This window comes from Lupinus angustifolius, chromosome LG20 (assembly GCF_001865875.1).
Source record: "Lupinus angustifolius cultivar Tanjil chromosome LG20, LupAngTanjil_v1.0, whole genome shotgun sequence".
In the NCBI taxonomy this organism is placed as follows: domain Eukaryota; kingdom Viridiplantae; phylum Streptophyta; class Magnoliopsida; order Fabales; family Fabaceae; genus Lupinus; species Lupinus angustifolius.
In genome coordinates this window covers 18,125,623-18,147,244 of record NC_032028.1, presented here as the reverse complement: position 1 = coordinate 18,147,244, position 21,622 = coordinate 18,125,623, and the positions used below count along the sequence as shown (strand labels likewise).

Here is a 21,622-nt window from a genome sequence, read left to right as displayed (position 1 = left end):
ATTTTATTTAGACTTTTATTTTACTCACTCATTTAATAATTACCTTGAAATATGTCTTATTCAAAACAAACTACTCATTTAATAATTAACTTGAAATATGTCTTATTCAAAACAAACTTTGTCCTGTTCTCCACCTTTCTCTCTTTCACACCTTAAAAATTATTAAACCATTTCATCTCTTACAACATTCATTACAATGCATTTGCCTTCCTTATATTCATATGTAACGCACATTTTTATTTTCTCTTTCTCTCACTACTTTCTACTCTTTGAAATCTTCCTTTCATTTTGTTTTTTTTTTTTTTACCCAATGGTTTAAGTAACCCTATTTACTAACCTTATACGTGTGTCACGTGTAAGTAATGTACTTTTGCACCTGTAGGCCAGATAATAGCAGGTAACAGCCTAATATTGCAATATCCAATATATAATTGTTATTTCTTCTTTGTGATATAGTAATATATTTATTGGGAGAGATAGTTACATATCTTAAAAGAAAATAATTCCTTATTGATATAATAAAAATATTTTAATTAATTAATAAAAAATACTTGAATCAATGATATCTAATATGATCTCATCCTCATCTTTATTAAATATTTTGTTCTTTACTTGTATTTTATTTGTGCCCCACCCCTTCAGGGATGCCCCAACTTCTTACAAAATAGTATTGAGGCTTCACTCCTTTCACAATTCATCCAGTTAGATTTGTCTCAATTGTTTTTCTTTTGCTTACAGTTTTACTCAAGTTAGCTCTCTCAGGTGATGCTTTTGATTCTTTGTTTGATTTAATAACCTTCATCCTTATGGTCTAAGCCATTTTTCATGATCAAAATGTTTCAAAGTTTGGATTTTTTTTCTTCTTCCGTTTTACATTTTCATGGTCAATGAATCTTTTCTTTATAAGTAAATTTGTATTAACGAAGCACAAAGAATGTAGTTTCATTCTATTCTAAAATTTTAACTCTTTATTGAATTATTGTTCATTTTTATGATTTGCTTCAAAATTTAGAATTTTTACATCCTTTCTCGTTCTATTCTCTGAAGTACTTTCCCATTATTGTTATAATTTGTTCATTTGAATTTGGCACTGAAGTTTATATAATTCATCATATACAGGGGCTTGAATTATTCAAGAAATGGTACCTCTTCAAGGTCTCGAAATTCGACCTTTGTTTCTAGAAAGATACAAAGGGAAAAGTGACAAAGATGTAAAAAAGGAAACTGGTTCAAATGTTTGGACCAAAATGATGTTTTCCTTAGGTTGCATGGCTTTGTGGTCAAACACTGGAGATTCCTCAGGAGGTAAAAACAAATAAGATGATTTTCTATGTTCTATTATTCTCTTTAGTTTACATGATTTTATAATTATAATTATAATTATATATTATGATCAATTTTAATAAAAACACATATTGAACTGCTTGACTCGTATATTAATAAGGTGGCTCATTTCTTTTCCCTTCATAAAATCGGTCTTTTGTCCTTAATTGTCTTCAACCCTATCACCTTCCGAAAAATATTTTAATGGTCAATTAATAGAATAATGGGAAATTTGATCAAGTTCATTAAATTTTAGATATAGTTTCTTGAAAGCATGGAACCCTAAAGTTCTATCTTCAACCATTTGCTTGCTATATATGTAACACTATTTTTTTATAAAAATTTCTACTTGAATCTCACATTTTTTGTATAGAAATAGGGAGAGAAATGTTGGAGATACTTGAAATATATTATTATATGAATTCCATATTAAATACGGTTAGAATGGAGGTGAGAGACCAATACTATATATTGGACTCACGTTCTTTATTACAACTACTAATTAAAAGAGTCATGTGAGTCTTGGGCTCATGAATGTGCTAAAGCTGATAATCCTTATTTTGTTATAGTATATTGATAGCTGCTCCCAAGGTTTTATAATGAACCCTTCCATTGCCCCAACAATTGGTAGATGACTCATCACTCATTCGTCATATTCATGGTGGAGAAACTCATTAGAACTAGTAATTTTCAATTGTAGCAAAGGATGATAAAAGATGTGTTGGTTGGACAAGGTCTCCCAAAGGCACTATGTGAAGATAAACTAGATGAGTTAAGGGAGAAGGAAGCATGATAGGATCATGGTGGTGTCCACCACCATGTTGGATCTAAATCCATGTATGAGACAAGGACCCATGTGGAACATCAGCCTTTGAGACAAGTGATGCCAATATTTCTGTACATGCTAGAGAGGATGATTTTAATTGAGATGATAAGTGGTTTATCCTTATAGCTTTTCCATAGCGTCATAGAGAATGATGTTAATTACTCGTGGATCCACTAGACCATACATGCGTTGGTTAACTTAGACGCATGGTATAACATGAGCATTGGCTTAGATGCAATGTGTAATGGAATATTGGTAAAGATGTAAGACGTGACATGAGCATTAGCTTGTATACTAGAGTGTGATACGAGCGTTAGCTTAGATGCACGAGTGTGACACGAACATTAACTTAGATACTCGAGTGCGACATCAGCATTGGTTGACATTGATCAAGGTACATTGTGGATATACTTTTTAAGGTGGGGAGTGGTATTTCTTTGAAGTATGATTGTCGTTATAAACAATTTTGGTATTTATTGAGGATTTCAAATGAACCATCATGGTTCAGTTGAGCTGAGTAGTGAAAAAGGGAGTTGTTGGTGAACTTTGGTGTAGAGCTATGTGGTGTGTTCCATTGAATGACAATACATGAAGCTACACTATAAGTTTGGAGAGCTAGGCTCTTGGTAACATTGTCAATGGTACTCGTAATGTCTTTTGTTGAAGGGGGACATGCTCTTATATTGAAGTGTTGTTAAAGAATTAGGCATTAAGAAAAGTGAAATTAGATATTCGCGAAGGTGAAGATTGTTGTACATATTTCCTAAATATTGTGATATTAGTCTATTTCAATCAAGATGGTTATTGTCGAGAATGCTTGAAATATTATATGAAGTCTGAATTTGTCTTGAATTGAAGTTGAGAGACCAAAACTATATATTAAGCTCAAGTTCCTTGCTAGAACTTGTACCAATTAGAAGCATCTTATATGGGTCTTGGGCCCATAAGTGTGTCAGAGTTTGTAATATTTATTCTCTCATAATATATTGGTAGTCGCATACAAGGGACACAATACAATTAGCCGAACCCCATTAACAAATTCTTGTCTTTCTCTTTTCTATTTGTTCTCTACATTTTATTTGATTGCTTGTTACCATAATTGTGCAACGACTACTTCAGTTGCACCAACAACAAACATGAAAATTGAGCCGTTCTATTTGTGATATTAGAATTTCCGTTTTGTAATTACTACTAGTATGATTAACTTGCAATTACTGTTCTTACATAATTTTTCTAATGAATTTGTTTTACTTTATTGCCTCTTTTTTTATAAGACTAAAATTATATTAGATGACGAAACTTCATTCTTTCTTATATTGTTCTTAATAAGACTCAACAAAAATAGTGGAGGGAGAACATAAAATTTGGGTCCTATTATTCCTCAATAATGACAAACTATTAGACTTTTATGAAGTGTCTAATTCACATGTTTCATAGCTTATTATATTTGATCTGACATCTTTTGTATGTAAATCAGCAGCAAATAAATATGATGATGGTAATGATAGAGACCAATCAGTATCCTCAACCAACAAGAATTCAGAATCTGAATCCCATCATGGCATAAGTGAGAAACTAAAGGCTTATCCAAATCTCAGAAGTTTCTCTTATAATGAGCTTAAGTTGGCAACACATAATTTTAAAGCTCGACATGTTCTTGGGGTGGGTGGCTTTGGCACTGTATACAAAGGATGGCTCAATCCAATTGAAAAATCTCCATTGAGATATGGAATAAAAATTCCAGTTGCAGTGAAGACTCTTAACCATGATGGATTTCAGGGTCATAAGGAATGGCTTGTATGGAACCTTTTATTAACCCTAAATCTATTTTTTATTTGCACCAAATTTTTTCTTGGCAAAGTGCCTATGCTTTGCATAAATTATTATTTATTTGTTGCTTATTTTCTTTTTTTGGCAGGCTGAAGTTAACTATCTTGGTGAACTTCTTCATCCAAATCTAGTGAAATTGGTTGGATATTGCATTGAAGATGAACAAAGGCTACTTGTTTACGAGTTTATGTGTCGAGGAAGCTTGGAACGCCATTTATTTAGGAGTATGTCTTCCAACTTATTACATAAAGAACTCTGCATTATCATATCCATATATACATGTTTATCATTACTAAACTATAACAATACCTTTGGAAATACTATAGTAAGTTGTTGGAAATACTAAAGAAATTAAAGGAGAAAGAAGAGCACATTGTATCTTCGATTCAATAATAGGGAGAAAGAAAAATATTTTTCCCACGATGTTGTTTTCCTTGAGGAATAGGGCAAGACTTTGGTCTTCATAATGTAGGTTTTATTTGATAATTTCACAACTCTGAGAGACAATTTGAAGATGTCAAGGTGCCCTTATACACCAAAGATGGACTAATTTCCTTAGGTCTGTTTGTGAGTTGAGGTTTGAAGAGAAATCAATTTACAACCCTGAAGGGTTTGTTTGAGAGTTAAATTTTGGAGAGGAAGGAAGAGAAATGAAAAGCATGGGAGCCATGAAATACACTTATGAGATGACTCTCAAGCCTTCTCTTTCCTTTTCTCCCCTCCAAAATTCAACTCCCAAACAAAGCCTAAGGGGTAAATCTTGTCATTAGGAGGAGGAGCTAATTCCAGTCGAGGTATTATGGCTCCCCTCCAGGTCCCACTAAGTATATATAGCTCTTTCCTGTATCGGGGTCTAACATTCTTGCTTATTAAGAAAAAGTAAGAAATTTTGTGAAGAATCTATAGAATATAATGTTATAATCTTGTAATCAAGAGTGATATTAATATGGAAGAAAGATACCTTGCTACTTTCTACAATATGCATGTATTACATGCTGGTCCTAAATGTAATTGGCGATCAAAATCTAAGCAATATTACTTTTTTTTATTAGGGGTATATTAATGTGTGTTATTGGTGCATTGCTTATGAACCAAATATAAACTCTTCAATGGAAATTTATGGTTTCATGTATGTTAATAGGTAAAAATATGTTATATAGTGCATTATTTCCATTTTTGAATTGCTTAATTAGTACCATTAGTACACGGACTCTTCTATTAAATACTCAACCAATGAAGGTAATGAGAATAATGCTACCTGAATTAACCATTATGATAATGTAATAACATCATATATTTTCAGGAAATGTGTACCTTCCATGGTCTATCAGAATTAAAATTTTGCTTGGTGCTGCTAAGGGCCTTGCATTTCTGCATGAAGAAGCAGAAAGTCCTGTTATATTTCGAGACTTCAAAACATCAAATATCCTTTTGGATCGGGTAACTAGAACATTGTTACATAATATTCTAGTTTTTTAATTTGACCAACATGCAACTCTTCCTTATCTTATATAACATTTGAATATTTCAGGATTATAATGCAAAACTTTCTGATTTTGGGTTAGCTAAAGATGCACCAGTTGGAGACTTAACCCATGTGTCAACCCAGGTATTTGGAACACATGGCTATGCAGCTCCCGAGTATGTAACCACTGGTTAGTATAATTCATCCTTTTTCTGCCATTGAGTTTGAACTTTGAATTGCCTCTTGTTAACTTGATTCAAAGATTTTTATCTCAATATATGGTAATGTTGCTTATTTATGATGTGATGGAGTATTACAAGTAGTACTAGGTGTACTAAAAAAACCATAGAAATAGTTACTAGCAAAATCTTCCCTAGAAAGTATCATAATAAAAATGATAGGTCATAGGATATAAACACCAATGCAGATGAAGAACCCAAAGCAAACCCATGATTAACCTAACTACTAAGATCTAAGATACCCAATGTTTTAAATTATATTCCTCAACTGCAACGCAACTGTAGACACAATAATATAATTTTGAAAGTCTCCACAACAATATTATAACCACTGTTGTGGTCGTATTGATCACATTTTCCTACAATTTCAATAGACGCAAACCAATCGTAGACACAATTTATAACACGAAGGTACTCACGACATCAAAAATTCCCAAGAGACTACTCAACTAGTAGATATGTGGGACATAAAGTGTGATGACCTAGGTTCAAACCCAACAACTGAAGAATTTCCCTCTCCCCTACCCATAAAAAATTCCACTGCATCACAACATTGGCTAATAAACTCCATTTTTTTCTCAACAGCCACAGAGATCAAATGTCCGAGTGCCATAACAACATCCCAATCCTCATTAATGTTTTCCCCCTCATTATTGCTCTATATGATAGAAATAATGCAGACAATGACCCTTAGAATAATGAACCGCTTCTTTCAGATGCTGAGAATTGCAAAAAATGCGGCAGCCTCAATAGAGAAAAGTTGAACATGCGGTCATGATTTCACTCACTTGAGAGTTTAAATATGGAAGAGAATTATATTAGTTCATGCTCAAATCCTCAACTTTAACCCTATATAAGGAAACCATATTAGTTAATGTAAAACTATAACCTTCTTAAGAAGAGAATTAATGCTTCATGTTGCTTACATTGCAGATTCATTCTCCATTTTGTACATTCCAAACACGCATATGCAAATTTTTGTTCTAATGCAAATGTCTAATGTGATGTATCTTGTTACAGGACACCTTACATCGAAAAGTGATGTATATAGCTTTGGAGTTGTGCTATTGGAAATGCTTACTGGCCGAAAAACAGTGGACAACGATAAGCCTCGTGGTGAACGAATCTTAGTGGAATGGGCACGGTCAAAGCTTAAGTACAAATCAAGGTTAAATGAACTAATGGATCCTAGATTTAAGGATCAATTTCCAGTACATGGTGCTTCCAAGGGTCTAAGGTTGGCTGGGCAATGTCTTAGCTTTGATCCAAAAGCGAGACCTGTTATGAGTGCAGTGGTTCGAGAATTGACCGAGATAAGTGATATGCCATATTCATCGTCCTCTTCTCGACCCGTTAAGCCAAGCCCGCCTAATCAAGATTCAAGCTCATCGGAAAGAAAATCACTAATTCGCTTCAAACCCTCCCCACATCATCACCAAAATTATGCCCTTCCAACACCAAAACCTAGTGGTGAAAAAAGGCCTTGAAATTAGAATGATTTCTATTATAGGGTGTTCAAAATAGTAGTTCTAACTCTTTTATTGTTTCTTATGGCCATGACTATATCTTTTTGGAATGCAGTTACAGCGTAGCAGCAAGTTGTCTGGTATCCAATTATGTTAGAATATAGATTTGTTGTTGTGCTTCAAACCATATTGAAGTGAGATAGCAAATCAAAGTATAATCTTAATGAACATGATTAAATTTTAATGCACACCAGTATTCTGCTTTCTCCTCTATGATTGCACTAGAATCTTTAGTTATCAAGTTTTAGGTAACATATATATCAACAAATGAAAACGGGTTAAGGTGTTAGCACTTGTATCGGTTGAGGTTTTCTATTTAATATAATGTTTTCCATAAGGTATAGAATTTTTAAAATTCCCTATCTGAAGTGTGAAATTGGGTTAATAATGTCTTTATATAAGAAAGTTGGTGTACTCAACCAATGAAGGTAATGAGAACAATGCTACTTTCTTCTTATGAATGAAAGTTGGTGTACTTTTTATCACACAAGTCGAGTGTGAACATAGTGTTTTTGGCTCAATTACATTTTTAATTACAGCAACTATTTTCAAGATAAAGGGAAACTGAAGCAGATGCATCACAAATGCTGACCTGGTGCAAGATATCCATTGGTCCTATCAAATAATGTTCGATTGGAGGAAACAAGGATCTATAATTTACATGTTGAAGTAGCGAAAGCTCCAAGATATCAGTAAAAGGAAACTAATCTAGGTCTAATTGGAAAATGTGTTCAAAGAAAAATCCCATGGAAGGTTCGGGATTAAAAACATATATCTTTTCAATCTAGCTCTCCTAGGGAAATAGAAATGGAGGATTCAAACTAAAAGTGTCAGCCTTTGGTGTGGGGCAGGACCGAAAACAAAAGGAAGATAAAGTTGGTCAAATAGGAAAATGTCTGCAATGAAAAATCCGATGGAGGGTTATATATTAAAAACATACATTGTTTCAATTTAGCTCTACTAGGGAAATGGAAATAGAGAATTCAAACTAAAAGTGACAGTGCAAATATCGAGGTCTAAATATGGGTCTGTCATTATCGGCCATCCTGATAAAGACGGCCTTAATTCCACCACAAAAACATTTACTTTTTGTAAGAGATATCTACAACTTACTTGGCATAGGGATGAACACCATGCAATGGATCTGGAATGTTAGGATTTGGAAATCTTATGGTGAAGTACAACAAATTATTCAAATTAAGTCAATGTAGGGATGAACTCATAAGTGACCTTGAAAGATGGTTGGAGGAGAGATGAGAATGGAATCTAACTTGGTGTATACAATCTTCTACAATGGTACTTTAGCAAATCAAGTATCTCTTAGAAGACATTCAAAATTTCAAAATACGTAGACATACAACAAACTCGCGGGTGTGGGTTCATGACAAATGAAACCTCTTTTCAGTCAAATCAACTTATAAGCTCCTTATCAAATAGATACACCAAAGGGAACACACTAAAAGCAATAATATTAGTATCAATATCCTTTGGACATCAAAGGCCATTTGAAAGTCACTACTTTCACATGTAGACTCTTTCAGAATAGACTACCAAATACAAAATTCTTACTTATAAGGGGAATTGTTCAATTATAGGAGGATATCTATTGTGTAGATTATGTAACAATCAACCCGAATATTCTCAACATCTCTTCTCTTTTTATCAGTTTACCTATTGATAAATTCCCTATCAGAAGAAAATAAAATTAAAATGCTCTGCTAGAGCTTGACATCTCCAAAGATCTGGGATTTCTTCCTACATTATTGGATCTTCTCCAAACTTCTTGGAAATCTTCTTGCTTCATCATGTGCAACAACCCGATACCTTGGAACTTCCTGGATGGTCTTGACCCCTCTCCACAGCTGAAAACACAACCACAGCCGGTCAAGAAGTTATTTGCTCAAGTAGTGACAAATGCATGTGATATTTCATTATCTCAACTCCCCCAACCTTGCGTCAAAGGTGACTTCATAGCTGTCAAAATACCGGAAGATGAATACCAGGCAGGCCTTAAGAGGTGCAAAAATTACCTTCATGGAAGAATCATCTTCTCCAAAGGAGACACTCCCACGAAGTTTCTAGATCTTAAAGCTAAGCTCACAAGTCTGTGGAGCATGATAAGTAAATGGAGCATGATTTCTCTTGGTAAGGGGTATTATGATTTTTCATTTTCAAATGTGGAGGACATGAGAAACACTTTTGCCACTAGTACCTAGAACCTTCATCCTGGCTTCTTGAGGTTACTCTTATGGTCACCTGACTTCAATCCTAGCATTCAGAAGCTCTCCCATTCACAATGTTGGGTGAAAATCCTTGGTTTCCCTTCCACTTTTTATCTTGCAAAAGCTGACACATTCGTTGTTTCGTAATGTATATCACTTCATGTGTTATGAATTTATGATTGGTCATAAAAAATTTAATAACTAATTTTTAACTTAAATATATTTTTTCTGACCAATTATAAACTCATGATATATAGAGTGACATAAACTATAGAATAAAATATATGCTCCTTGCACAATGGGATAATGAATACATTTATTACTTTTCTTAATGAGAGTGTTTTTTATAGAGAAAAAAATGAATGATAGTATATAATAATATATAATAGTATATAAGAGTTTTTTACATTGTCACTATGTCGTCTATCATTCATTTTGAATCATTATTGATTCTTGACTAAATAAATAGTAAATAATATACTCATTGTATATAAATTTACATGTCAGCCAATGAATATTACACTCATTATAAATGGTGTAAATGTGTGAGATGTAATGGGTCTCCCTTTACACACCTCAACGTTTTGCACTTTTTTAAATGTGTAAGTAAACATATTAATTTACTTTTTAGATTTATGGGCAATCCATCTTTGTATGATTATCTAATAATTTTATGTTTTGTTTTATTTTTAAAACAAATTATTTTATCTGTTATTTTCCACTCGCTGAATCTATATCTTCTGAAATAAAATAATATTGAGTTAAAAATATTATTTTATTTACTATATTTATACTTTCTATACTATATATAAAGGGAAAACATGGTGTAATTATTACCATGTTTTGGTTTTACTATTTTGTCTTTAACATTTTTTAATTTCTACAAAAAAACCATATAATTATATATAACCACCATCTTCTCACCTTAATTAATTTAACTATTAAAATAAAGATAAAAAATATAATATAAAGTGCACACAATAAAAAATATTTCAATTCACCAAAATAAAATATATAAAGCTTAAATATTTGATATCAAAAAGGTAAAAATGTTGGTAGGCAAACACGAAATACCTGCCATCACTCTAGTTTATATTAAGCTATTTGTAGTTTTTGAAATCTATTATGGTGAGTTTAGAATAATATCTTGTATGAATATTTATGTTTTCATAGTGAGAGGTATTATTCTCTTTCATAACTTTATATTACTTTTTATCATTTTAATCCTTTTATCTCTAACTACTTACATGTTTATCATATTTTATAATATAATTATTACTATAAAATTATATTATATACTATATTACATATTTTTATCTTATATATAAATTTTAAATTAATGTCTCTGTTCTATTTTTTTATTACAATAATTATTATTATATATTGCTCTTACATTATAATATCCACTTTAAACCCTACTCTAATTTCTCCCAATATTTTATACTCTTGCATCTCTTTCTTGTATTTAGTTTTTTCTATCAATCTCAGAATTCCAAATTACATCCAAAAATCATCCAAAGAAAACAATTACACTATCTAAAAAATGATTTTAATTATCTTCCTTCTTGATATGTTTATTTTGTTCATTCATCCCCTTTTGTACCAAGCCAATAACACCTACTTCATATTTATCATGTCATACATATTTGGGCTGAAACAAGTAACTTAAAATGCTAATTATGTGAAGAGAATTTGAGAATCTTCCCTGCACGACTTTGTGGACTAACTTTTATTAGTGTGTATATATTATTGTATTTTTGTAGTTGGATTTTAAATTTTAATTATTTTATATTTTACATTTTAGTTTTTTTTTTAGAAAAAGGTGTTACACATTTTAAAGAAACTTAAAAACTGAAAATTGTTATCGGGAACTAAATCATGCGCTTCTCAAAATATAAAAAATCATTTTTAAGATTTGATATATTTTATCTCTCTACTACATTCATTGCATTCCTTTCAACACCCATAATCCATAAATGTGAAGAAGTAGAAAAATACTAAATAAATCAATCAATATAAATATAAAAATGGATGACAATTATTATATAATTTGTTACCTTTTTTTCTAAATCACATGTATTATATAAATTGTTTCCTTTTACTCTAAAAAGGAGATATTGAAAAGATTGATATGGATAGATAAAGTATGAATTGATTATCACATCTTTATTTCATTTTGAATAAGTCCCTACATATCATCCCAATTACTAGAAATGAACATGCATATTTTTATCTTAAATATAATCAAATTAAACTACTTTTATATATTTATAAGAGAGAGGGTCCAACTTATTTATAAATCATTAGAGTTTCCTAGAATTGATGACTAAGATGTGTATAAGTTTTTTAAACTTATTCTTGAAGTAAATTCCCTCCATATTTTCTATAATACAATTTTCGGTTAAAACAAATTTTCATATGTTAAATAATAATTATAATTATTTTATGTTTTTTATTAAATTAAAATAATTAATTTCCTCAATAGATGTGAAATTAGTTGTCAAGTAGAGATTATGATAATAACATTCTTTTTATACTAATATTTATAGATAGACTTTTGCAAGATATTTATTATTTTTTAATCAATCATGAATTCAGAATACATAAAAATAGAGGTTTTATTATATGGTATATAAGCAATGATCTCAATCAAATCCACGATAATATATTACTGGTTTAAATTTAAATGAATTTATTTTTAAACAAATTGTACCAATATCATGATTGTACCATTACAATGTGTGAATATCTTCTGCCAAAAAAATATATTATTTCATATGTTATTTCTTGTAATTGGTCAGAAAGATTCTTAATTATTAAGTTTTTAACTTAAATATATATTTTTTCAATCAATCACAAGCAGAGACACATTGAGCAACACATTTTCACAGTAGATATACTCCCAAGAAATATAATAGTGTAATACCTAAATATTGTCAGTGTAAAGATTCTTATTCATTTATCTGAATTATTTTTTTGACAAATCAATAAAAAATAAATATGAATGATTTATGATACAACGATATTGTATAAATCTTATATATTATGCATACATTTTTTTCTCTTAAAACAATGAGCTAGATACTATTTGGACCATTGATCCTAGACCATTTAATATATTTTTTTATTTATAAAATTGGACCCTTGTGGCAATCAAAATGAGAGTATATAAACCTAGTCTTTGGCCCTTCCATCAACATCCACCACCTTCATAAACAACCTACGAACTACCACTTCAACAAAAATAATAGCAAAACCATTGGATATCTTCATCAAATATGATAGCACATCCACCTTATGATGCTCATCATGCCTTGGTGGGTTGGGCACAAACTTGTGAAGAACCATTTTGATAGCATGGGCAAGGTACACTCAAGTTTTCAGAAAGAGAAAATATACGGTGATTAGGTAATTGCTTTGGGTGTATTTTAACTTTTATTTTGTTTACTAAGCAAGTTTTCATTCAAAATTATTTTTTTCCAAAGAAATATATTTTCTTAAAACGAAACATGCCTTGTTACTTTAACTATATGTGTTAAGGGGTTTGAAATTTTATTGCCTCAGTTAATCTCTATGGTATTCCCTTTATTATATTGTATTTTAAAAGTGTTCAAAATTTGTACTTTCAAATGAATACAATTTTACAATTTGAAAACTATTGTGCCTTGGTTGAGATCCGTTCAATTAAGTTTTGCTTAATAAGATGGAAACATTACAAAACAATTGTGCTTCATTAGAAAACAATTATCCACCTCATATGACCATTGTGGTGTTACATAAAAGACATCAACTTCTATTATTGTTAATGTAATCAAACACATAAAAGTGGGAATTTTATGCTATGGAGTGTTGCCGGCACCACCATTTGTCACTCTCGAAAACATAAGCTTTACCTCAACAACCATACTAGAATTTCAACTACGTAATTTTTTTATCAACAAAGGTTAATTAACCATCTTGTTATCTAGTATGTTTTTTGTTGAAAATAACTTGAGCATTGATGAGTTATAACCTTTGACAAATAATTTATGTGTTACTTGGCTCCTAAACGAGTTCACTATTACAAGGCACTATTGGAATTTACCTTGTACATGTATACCATAAATCATTTTTAAAATTTTTTAACTCATCCACACTCAAGTTATTTTCATGAAAAAAAATACATTATAACGGATTGGATAAGTAATTTGTTTTGAAATTCCAGCATGGCTGTTGAGGTAAAGAACATGTTACAAGGATGACAAGTGAAGATACGGACAACATTCGTTAGCTTAATAGTTAACACTTTTATCATTTTGATTATGATCAAGATATAATTTTGTGTCTTTTATAGATACTCATCCTCTAATAAAGCATGCGTGCTTTCAATTGTTTCCTTCTCATGAATCAAAAGTTGATTAAAAGGACTTTCACATTTTTTTATTGGCAAAAGTTAATTTTATTCAATAAAAGTAATAGTTACACGTTAAAAAAAAAGAACAAAAGTAATCACAAGACGACTTTTGAGACATTCTAGAGGATTAACTATCCGATCGGAGTAGAGAAGTTATTGTTAGTTTTAATTAAGGATTATTGAAAGGACTTTCATCTACCTCAATCTCTATTGAATAGTGTTCATAAGAAAACTTATTATTAGCTTTAATTACGGATTATTGAAAGGATCTTAATCTTTTCACATATATTGTACTTATATGGAAAAGAAGCCTCAAATTATTCAACTTGAGAAGTCATCAAGAGCATGCACAATAATGAGTGATAGAAAGTCCAAGTAACATTTACAAGTATATCAATTATTTCCGCAAACTAGGGTGAGCTGTGAAACATGGAAGAGGAAGTTACGGATTAATGAGAGAAAGATGAAGCATATTACAATGGTTTATTTTTATTGGATAATCAATCCATATGAATGTTTATGAATTTATTTTGATTTTATTTGTAATTTATAATTCTCATTTGTTCTATCCTTGTATTATTATTGTACCATTAATATATTTCTAATAATTTTATTTTTTGCCAATAAATAAAAGATTATTTCCCCAAATAACCTGAGTTGAGGTGTGAGCAATTTGATTTTCTCCCAATAATAACGCCTACTCTAAAAAATTTAACAAAAACTAAATTTAGATTCAACCATTTTATTTTTTCATTGAATACAGTGGCTCTCTACTCAATAAGATAAAACGTTACTACTCCCATTCCTCATTAAAAAAAAATTAATATCCATCATGCTATGTCATTAGAAAGGGTAAATTTAGTTATCTTGGTGAAGTTCTTCACCCAAATATAGTTAAATTGGTTGATAAATTGTATAGTAATTATGTGAATATAAAAAAGAAAAAGTGAGAAGATTTTTTAACGATCTAAAGAACGAAAGGTTATAATATGGTAATAAAGTTTAATTTTGTTTTAGCTAAGAGTTTACTATTAAAATGGAAGATGCATTATTTTATTAATAGGTAGGTTGTAAATACAATTGGGGGTTGAAATGTTAGTGCTTTATTTAATCTATGCAATGTTCCATTTTTTTATTATCGTCAACCCATCAACATAACAAGAAAAGTGCTTCTCAAAACCTCCTTTATCATATTGTATTTTAAAAGTGTTCAATTGTACTTTTGCTTCATGTTGAAGGAAAAATATCTCCCCAATGATCTTTATAATAGTACATAAAAGACATCAACTTTGAATAGAAGAATGATTATATCCTGTACTAGAGAGGAACTACCATAAAAAATAAAGCGAAACTAATATTCTCTAATACTTTTATCCTTTTATTTATTTACATTTAAAAGTAAAAAACAATAACTCGTATCTATGTTATTTCTCCAACAATTCACTTGCAAAGCTTATTTCATACTTTATGTTCATTGCATTTGAAAGCTAAAAAACAGTGAACGAAGCATAAAATTACAATGCACTATTGAAACTAATGGAATGTACCTTATAAATGTATACCGTAAAACATTTGTCGGAGTTTGCTACTCATTAAAAAATAAGAGATAATGAGTTGGTTAAGATGAAGATCATGTTCTTGAGGGTGACAAGGAGATGCGTTGAGAATATTTCCTAGCATATAATATTTCATCTTTTCCCTGTTTGATTATGATCAACAATAATATATATAACTTGATGTCTTTTATTTACCATTGCAAAAATCATTAGTGTGTCACTCCTTATAAAAGTTTTTTGATTGGCCAAAGGAACATAAACTTACTTAAAATCATAAATTATAAAAAAATCTGATTAGAAACTTTTCATACATGGATGGATTGACACACTTTATCATACAGGTAATACTCCCATCCCTTCTCTAATAAAGTGCTAAGTGTTTCTTACAATTTACAAAGAAAAGTTAAGAAATAGAGGTTGAAGAAAGAGAAGTTGTGATTATAAAATATGATGATTTTTAGTTGTTTGATATGATAAAAAATGAAAAAAAAAAGTTAAAAGAAAAATTATAGAAAACTTTATAGGTATGACTAGTATAAAGTATCAATTTTTTGAAATGAGTAGGCAATTAGCAACAAGAAAATATGTCGATAATCTTCACCAATTGAGTTTTTCTCTGGATATTAGAGAAAAAATGTTCTTACCATTTTTTCTTTCCTTCTCTCTATTAAATACAATCAAACTATGGAAAATATTATTTTCCTTTGTACTGATTACAGGATATAATTAATGATAGTACTTGCATTAACTACATATCATTTTTTGAACATCAATGTAAAAACAAGTATAAGCTAGTCAGAGATAAAGATAAATATATTATGAAATGTGATGTTTAAAACTTAGTATTCAAATATCAAGATTGAAGTTCACACAATCTCTTATTTATTTTAATAAACCAATGTTCCATGAACTCAAAATAGTCATAAAATATGGCTGAAAACACAGTTCTTATAGAGGTGAAATTGCATATGAATCTTTGGTGGAAAACTTAATGAACATGACATGCTTGTAAGGCTTTTCTGGGGTCACAATAGTTGATGGAAAATTAGGATGATTCACTGAATCAGGAAAAGCTTGAGTCTCCAAACAAAGTGCTGAACGAGGTTGATACACAAATCCATCTTTTCCTTTCTCATTCTTGACAAAATTAGCAGTATAAAATTGCAATCCATGAGCATTTGTAGATATCTTCATAACCCTACCTGATTTCTTATCATGCACTATAGCTGCCACCTTTATTTCTTCGCCATTTGCACCATCAAGCACATAGTTAGTGTCATAACCATTAGTCTTTGGTAACTGGTTTATTCTGGTCCCAACAATTTGTGGTTTAAGGAAATCATATGGGGTTCCTTTCACAGAAGCAAATTTGCCAGTAGGAATTAGATGATCATCAACAAGTGTGGTTTTTGATCCAAAGATTTGAACAACTTCATCTAGAATGTTACCACTGTTGTGGTTTCCTAGGTTCCAATAAGCATGGTTAATCAGATTCACTGGAGTAGGTTTGTTTATTGCTTTTGCTTTCATGATTATGTTCAAACTATTCTTCCCAAGAATGTAGCTCACAGTTACCAATAGGTCACCAGGAAATCCTGTAACACAAATATTTAATTTTAATTCACATCACAAACTTCCATATTTACATTTCCATCTCTTATTCTAATGACAATAATAATTGCAATATTTTAAATAACTGTTGTGGTTGCAATTAGAGTAATGATTGTAATTATGATTATTGTATGGTTGTCCTCATGCATATTGTAGTGTGAAATATTATGATCAATTTTTTTTAGAATTCGATATGATCCAATATGACTTGATACAACTCAAATATTAATCTGGGGATGTGGTTGTGATGCAACCTCATGTGACTGTATCATTGTGATTCGATGTTACACTGAAATTACTATGTGATGCGATTATGACAGTCATTGCAACCACAATATTGTGGTCACATCATATTATGCTTATCACAATTTGAATCTGAGTTAGGGTATGGTTAGAGTGTGGTTAATTAGTGTTAATTAAAAAATTGTTAGATTGGTTTAATTGTTTAGTGAACAAGTGGGTTAAACCTACTGTACTATTCTATATTCTATATAAACCATGTGATTCACTTTTGTTCATATAGGTATATACTTTTTCATCATTAAGTAAAGGCTAATGGACAAGTGGGTTAAAAATATTTGTTACTATTTATGCTATATAAACCACGTGATTCACTTTTGTCCATATAGACATATAATTTTACATCATTAAGTAAAGACTAAAGAGTAATATATTTTTCTCTCTTTTACAAACCCCTTTTATATTTAGCTACTTTTATTAATGTATTCAACTGCAAAGTTTCTTTTGTACACCGTAGGAGATTCTGTTTTCTTATAATTAATGATAAATAAAAAGACTTCTTTAAAACAATAATGAATATATGGTCAATAATTTTTAAAGTAGAAATAAAAAGAGTGTTAGAAGGGCACAAACTTGAGATAATCATTATTTTGCTCAAGTAAAATTTCAGTTTTTCATGAATTCTTTTACCATCCACTCAGTGTCACAAATTGGGGATCGCAACACGTGATATGGCCACAATATTGTGGTTGTAGTGGTCGCCGCAATCGCAAGACATTTCAATTACGGTGTAATACCGAATCACGGTGATGTTATCGCAACAGGTCGTGACGCAACCACATTTGGACTGCATCAGGCTGCAATGCAACCGTATCACGCCGCAACAAACCGTATCGATGTTAAAAATATGTTTTTACTCACAAAATAGTTCACACCGAAATAGTCACGATCCACATCGCAATGACTGTAATCATAGTAACCACGACTGCAATCACCACCCAACCGCAATTTAAAACACTGCATCCACGTAGAAGAAGAAATGAACATAATGACACTACTTACCTTCTTCACCATCAAAACTGTGATAACTGAAGGTGATTCTTGGTCTATCACCTTCTCTTTGATACCTTACAACTTTCCAAAGAGCATGAGTGAATCCTTTGGGTCCACCTAATGGCAAAGAGAGTATCAGAAAATCTTCAATATGAGATGTGGGAAGCTAAATATATAAGCCATACAATTATATTACAAAATTAGAAATTGTGTGTTTATAAATATAGTTATGGTAGTAAAACAAATGTACCATGAAGTGTGTTGTTTCCTTCATTAGCAATTAATTTGTAATGGGTTCCATTCAGAGTAAATTGAGCTCCACCAATTCTGTTAGCAACACGACCAACAGTAGCTCCAAAATATGTTGTGTCATTCTGCAAATATTTTCAAATTGTAAATTGCAATCAAAGAGTTATTATTATTTCTGAGAGAGAAAACAAAACTATAGAGAGAACAATATGATAAACAATATGAACATCATGGCATTTTCTATGCACGTTTGGATGTTCCAGTGCTTTTTCAACATCTTTGAACTTCTTAAATGGTTATTTATTTAAGTGATAAAAGTTTTCATATGGACATGAATATAGCCTCCATATTTTGTTTTCTTACAATGTTTAGACAAGTCTTTGAAGTTCATCTTCTTAAATTTACTTAGTTTTCAAAGTTAAAAGAAAATAAACATAAAAGATAAATAAATTTATAGCAAGGCTGAATGAAAGTAATAGCCTCAAACTAGGGATGACAATCAGTGTACATGGATATCCTAATGTACTAGTTGGAACTGTATCATTATTTCATTTTTTGACACAGAACAGCCACAGACTCTCTGTGAATATTTGATGGGTCTTTTTATTAGTGGGTCCTTCGATACTCAATAGATTTATGGGTATGAAAAAATTAAGAAAATATCAAGAATAATATAGAATAGTTTATACAATTGTGTGTTTGTTTATAATTTTATATGTTATTTATGCAATAAAAATTATAAATACAATTTAAATTGATTATTAAATATATCTTGTTTTATTCAAACAAAAATAGAAAACAAAGTCATCATTTGAACATTATGATAGAAAAATTAATTAGTGAAAACAATTTAATCAACATAATATTATATTATATATAAATTAACAACATAATATCACTACTTAATAACATAATATCATTATTAACAACATTAACAAACACATTTATAAATTAACATGATTACATTATATATATGCATTAATATATTATAATTGTGTTATATATATAAATAAATATATGAATGAATAATAAATTCAAGTATGCATAAGTCTATGTAACTCATTATCAGAAAATAGACTTCAATATATAGCGGGTTTCAAAATTTTGGGTGTAAATTAGGCGTGCTTATTGCCATCCCGGTAGAGAAAAAGTTATGTGTGATAAAGTATATAAAGAAAGCACAAAGTTTTGTTACCCTTAGCTATCACATGTTTTCCCCGTAGTGAAAAAGTTATGTGTGAATCAATACAAGTGGAAGAGCATCCAGAAGTTTTCCTTATCTCTTTCCACAAGAACTGTGTGGACTTGCTTTTACTTAGTAATTAAATTGTTGATCAAAGAGAGAAAAATAGATATAAAAAATATTTATTTATGTGAACTTAGTCAAATTTTGTAAAATTTTATTGTACAATCTTTGTAATTATAGAGTAAACTTTATTTGATTTCTAAGCTGAGAAAGCTTAAGCTAAGTAGGAAGATCGGTAATTCTTAAACACAATTTCACACAATTTTCGTGAATCCGAACAATGTTTTATAACAAATATTGCATACTTACAATGTAATCCTTGAGAGATTCATATCCAAGAACAATATCACCCAATTTTCCTGAAGCCAAACAACAATAAATGAAATTAATATTTTGTTAAACAAAAATGCTCATAAAGAAGCAACTTTGGAACAAGTTTATAAAGCTCAAATTTTATTTTATAAACACTACTAATACAAATCATAGGCATATATATGTACATACCATTTTTATCAGGAAGGACAAGGGAAACAAGTGTTGCACCCCAATTGGTGACTTTTAAAGAAAGATCACCATTCTTGAGCTCAAATATTCTTATAGGGTCCTTCTTAATAGAGCCATTAACAAAACCAGAAGAAGCTAAGAAGAATAAACACAGCAGCACAAATATATTGGTCATTTTCTTACACAAGAAAAGAATATTATATATATGAAGCTAGGATTTTGAAAATGGTGCTTAATGGGTTATAGAGGGATAGCAAGAGAACATTGAGGGCTATAGAAGCAGTCTGTAGCTTTCAGTAACATGTTGTGGCTCTCTAACTCATACATATATATATATATATATATATATATACCTATATGCATCTCTGTTTTAGAGGAAGAATTTGTTTACACCCAATTTAAGTTACACTAATTACATGCAATCTTAGTCATTCATTCTCTTAAATCTTATAGACCAAATGAGTGAACGAAATAAATAATAAAAGAGATATATATATATATATATATTATTAAATCCAATAGACCAAATGAGTAAAATGTAAAAATTATTTAAGATTTCTCTTTTTCTCTTTCATCATTTATTTTGATCACCCATTTTTGTTGGATTTAAAAAAATGAATGATTGAGATTGAATGTAGTTAGTATAACTTAAATTTGGTGTAAACAGATCTCTCCTATATATGAGCATATATTTGACTTATTTTTGCAAATAATATGATGCTTTTGAAAAATATTTATTACTTATACGTGTATAATATATATTTTTCTCGGGCCCTACTATCATTAATTTCTGGTCGTCCCTGCACGTCTAATTTATTGGAAATAATTTTATGTAAGTCAAAAATATTATAATATTTTTTTTGGTTTCCCACAGGTACCTTGTCCGAGCCGGACACATCCACAGATAAGTGGGGCTAACTCTCCCAACGGGCATTTTTTCCATCCATAAGACTCGAACCTGGGTTCTTGCTTAAGGGAAATCAAACATGTACCACTTGAACCAACACCCGTTGATAAAAAATAAAATAAAAAGATAAATAAAAAAATATTATAATATGATGAGACTATTTCTTCTAGGGAAGGGTTTATTACTTGAATATGAACATATGGTAATTTTATTTTTAATATTAAAACAATAAATTGTTTGCGGTAAGTATTGCTCTATTAAGTAGTATGCTAATATTATTAAATTAATATATGAACATCAATAACTCTTCCAAAACAAAAGAGCCTATTTATAAAAAATCATTGAACCACTATATAAATATAAATCAGTGCTAGCTAAGCTACTCATATTTTAAAACATGAGCATGATCCTTCTATTTTAAACTTTCTGATT

The 21,622-nt window shown here is 30.2% G+C and overlaps 2 protein-coding genes across 2 annotated transcripts; one reads left to right on the top strand and one right to left on the bottom strand.

The window, feature by feature from the left end:
• On the top strand, positions 677–7,412 carry LOC109336721 (probable serine/threonine-protein kinase PIX7). Its single transcript, XM_019573494.1, has 7 exons — positions 677–762; positions 1,120–1,305; positions 3,630–3,946; positions 4,068–4,203; positions 5,283–5,419; positions 5,511–5,634; positions 6,704–7,412. Exons 2-7 carry the CDS (start codon positions 1,140–1,142, stop codon positions 7,168–7,170), a joined length of 1,347 nt encoding a protein of 448 aa, XP_019429039.1. The 5' UTR covers positions 677–762; positions 1,120–1,139; the 3' UTR covers positions 7,171–7,412.
• Positions 16,236–20,578, bottom strand: LOC109336722 (aldose 1-epimerase-like). Its single transcript, XM_019573495.1, has 5 exons — positions 20,284–20,578; positions 20,089–20,138; positions 18,535–18,658; positions 18,294–18,401; positions 16,236–16,975 (listed from the first exon to the last, which is right to left on the bottom strand). The coding sequence occupies exons 1-5, from the start codon at positions 20,456–20,458 to the stop codon at positions 16,329–16,331; spliced, it is 1,104 nt and encodes a 367-aa protein (XP_019429040.1). The 5' UTR covers positions 20,459–20,578; the 3' UTR covers positions 16,236–16,328.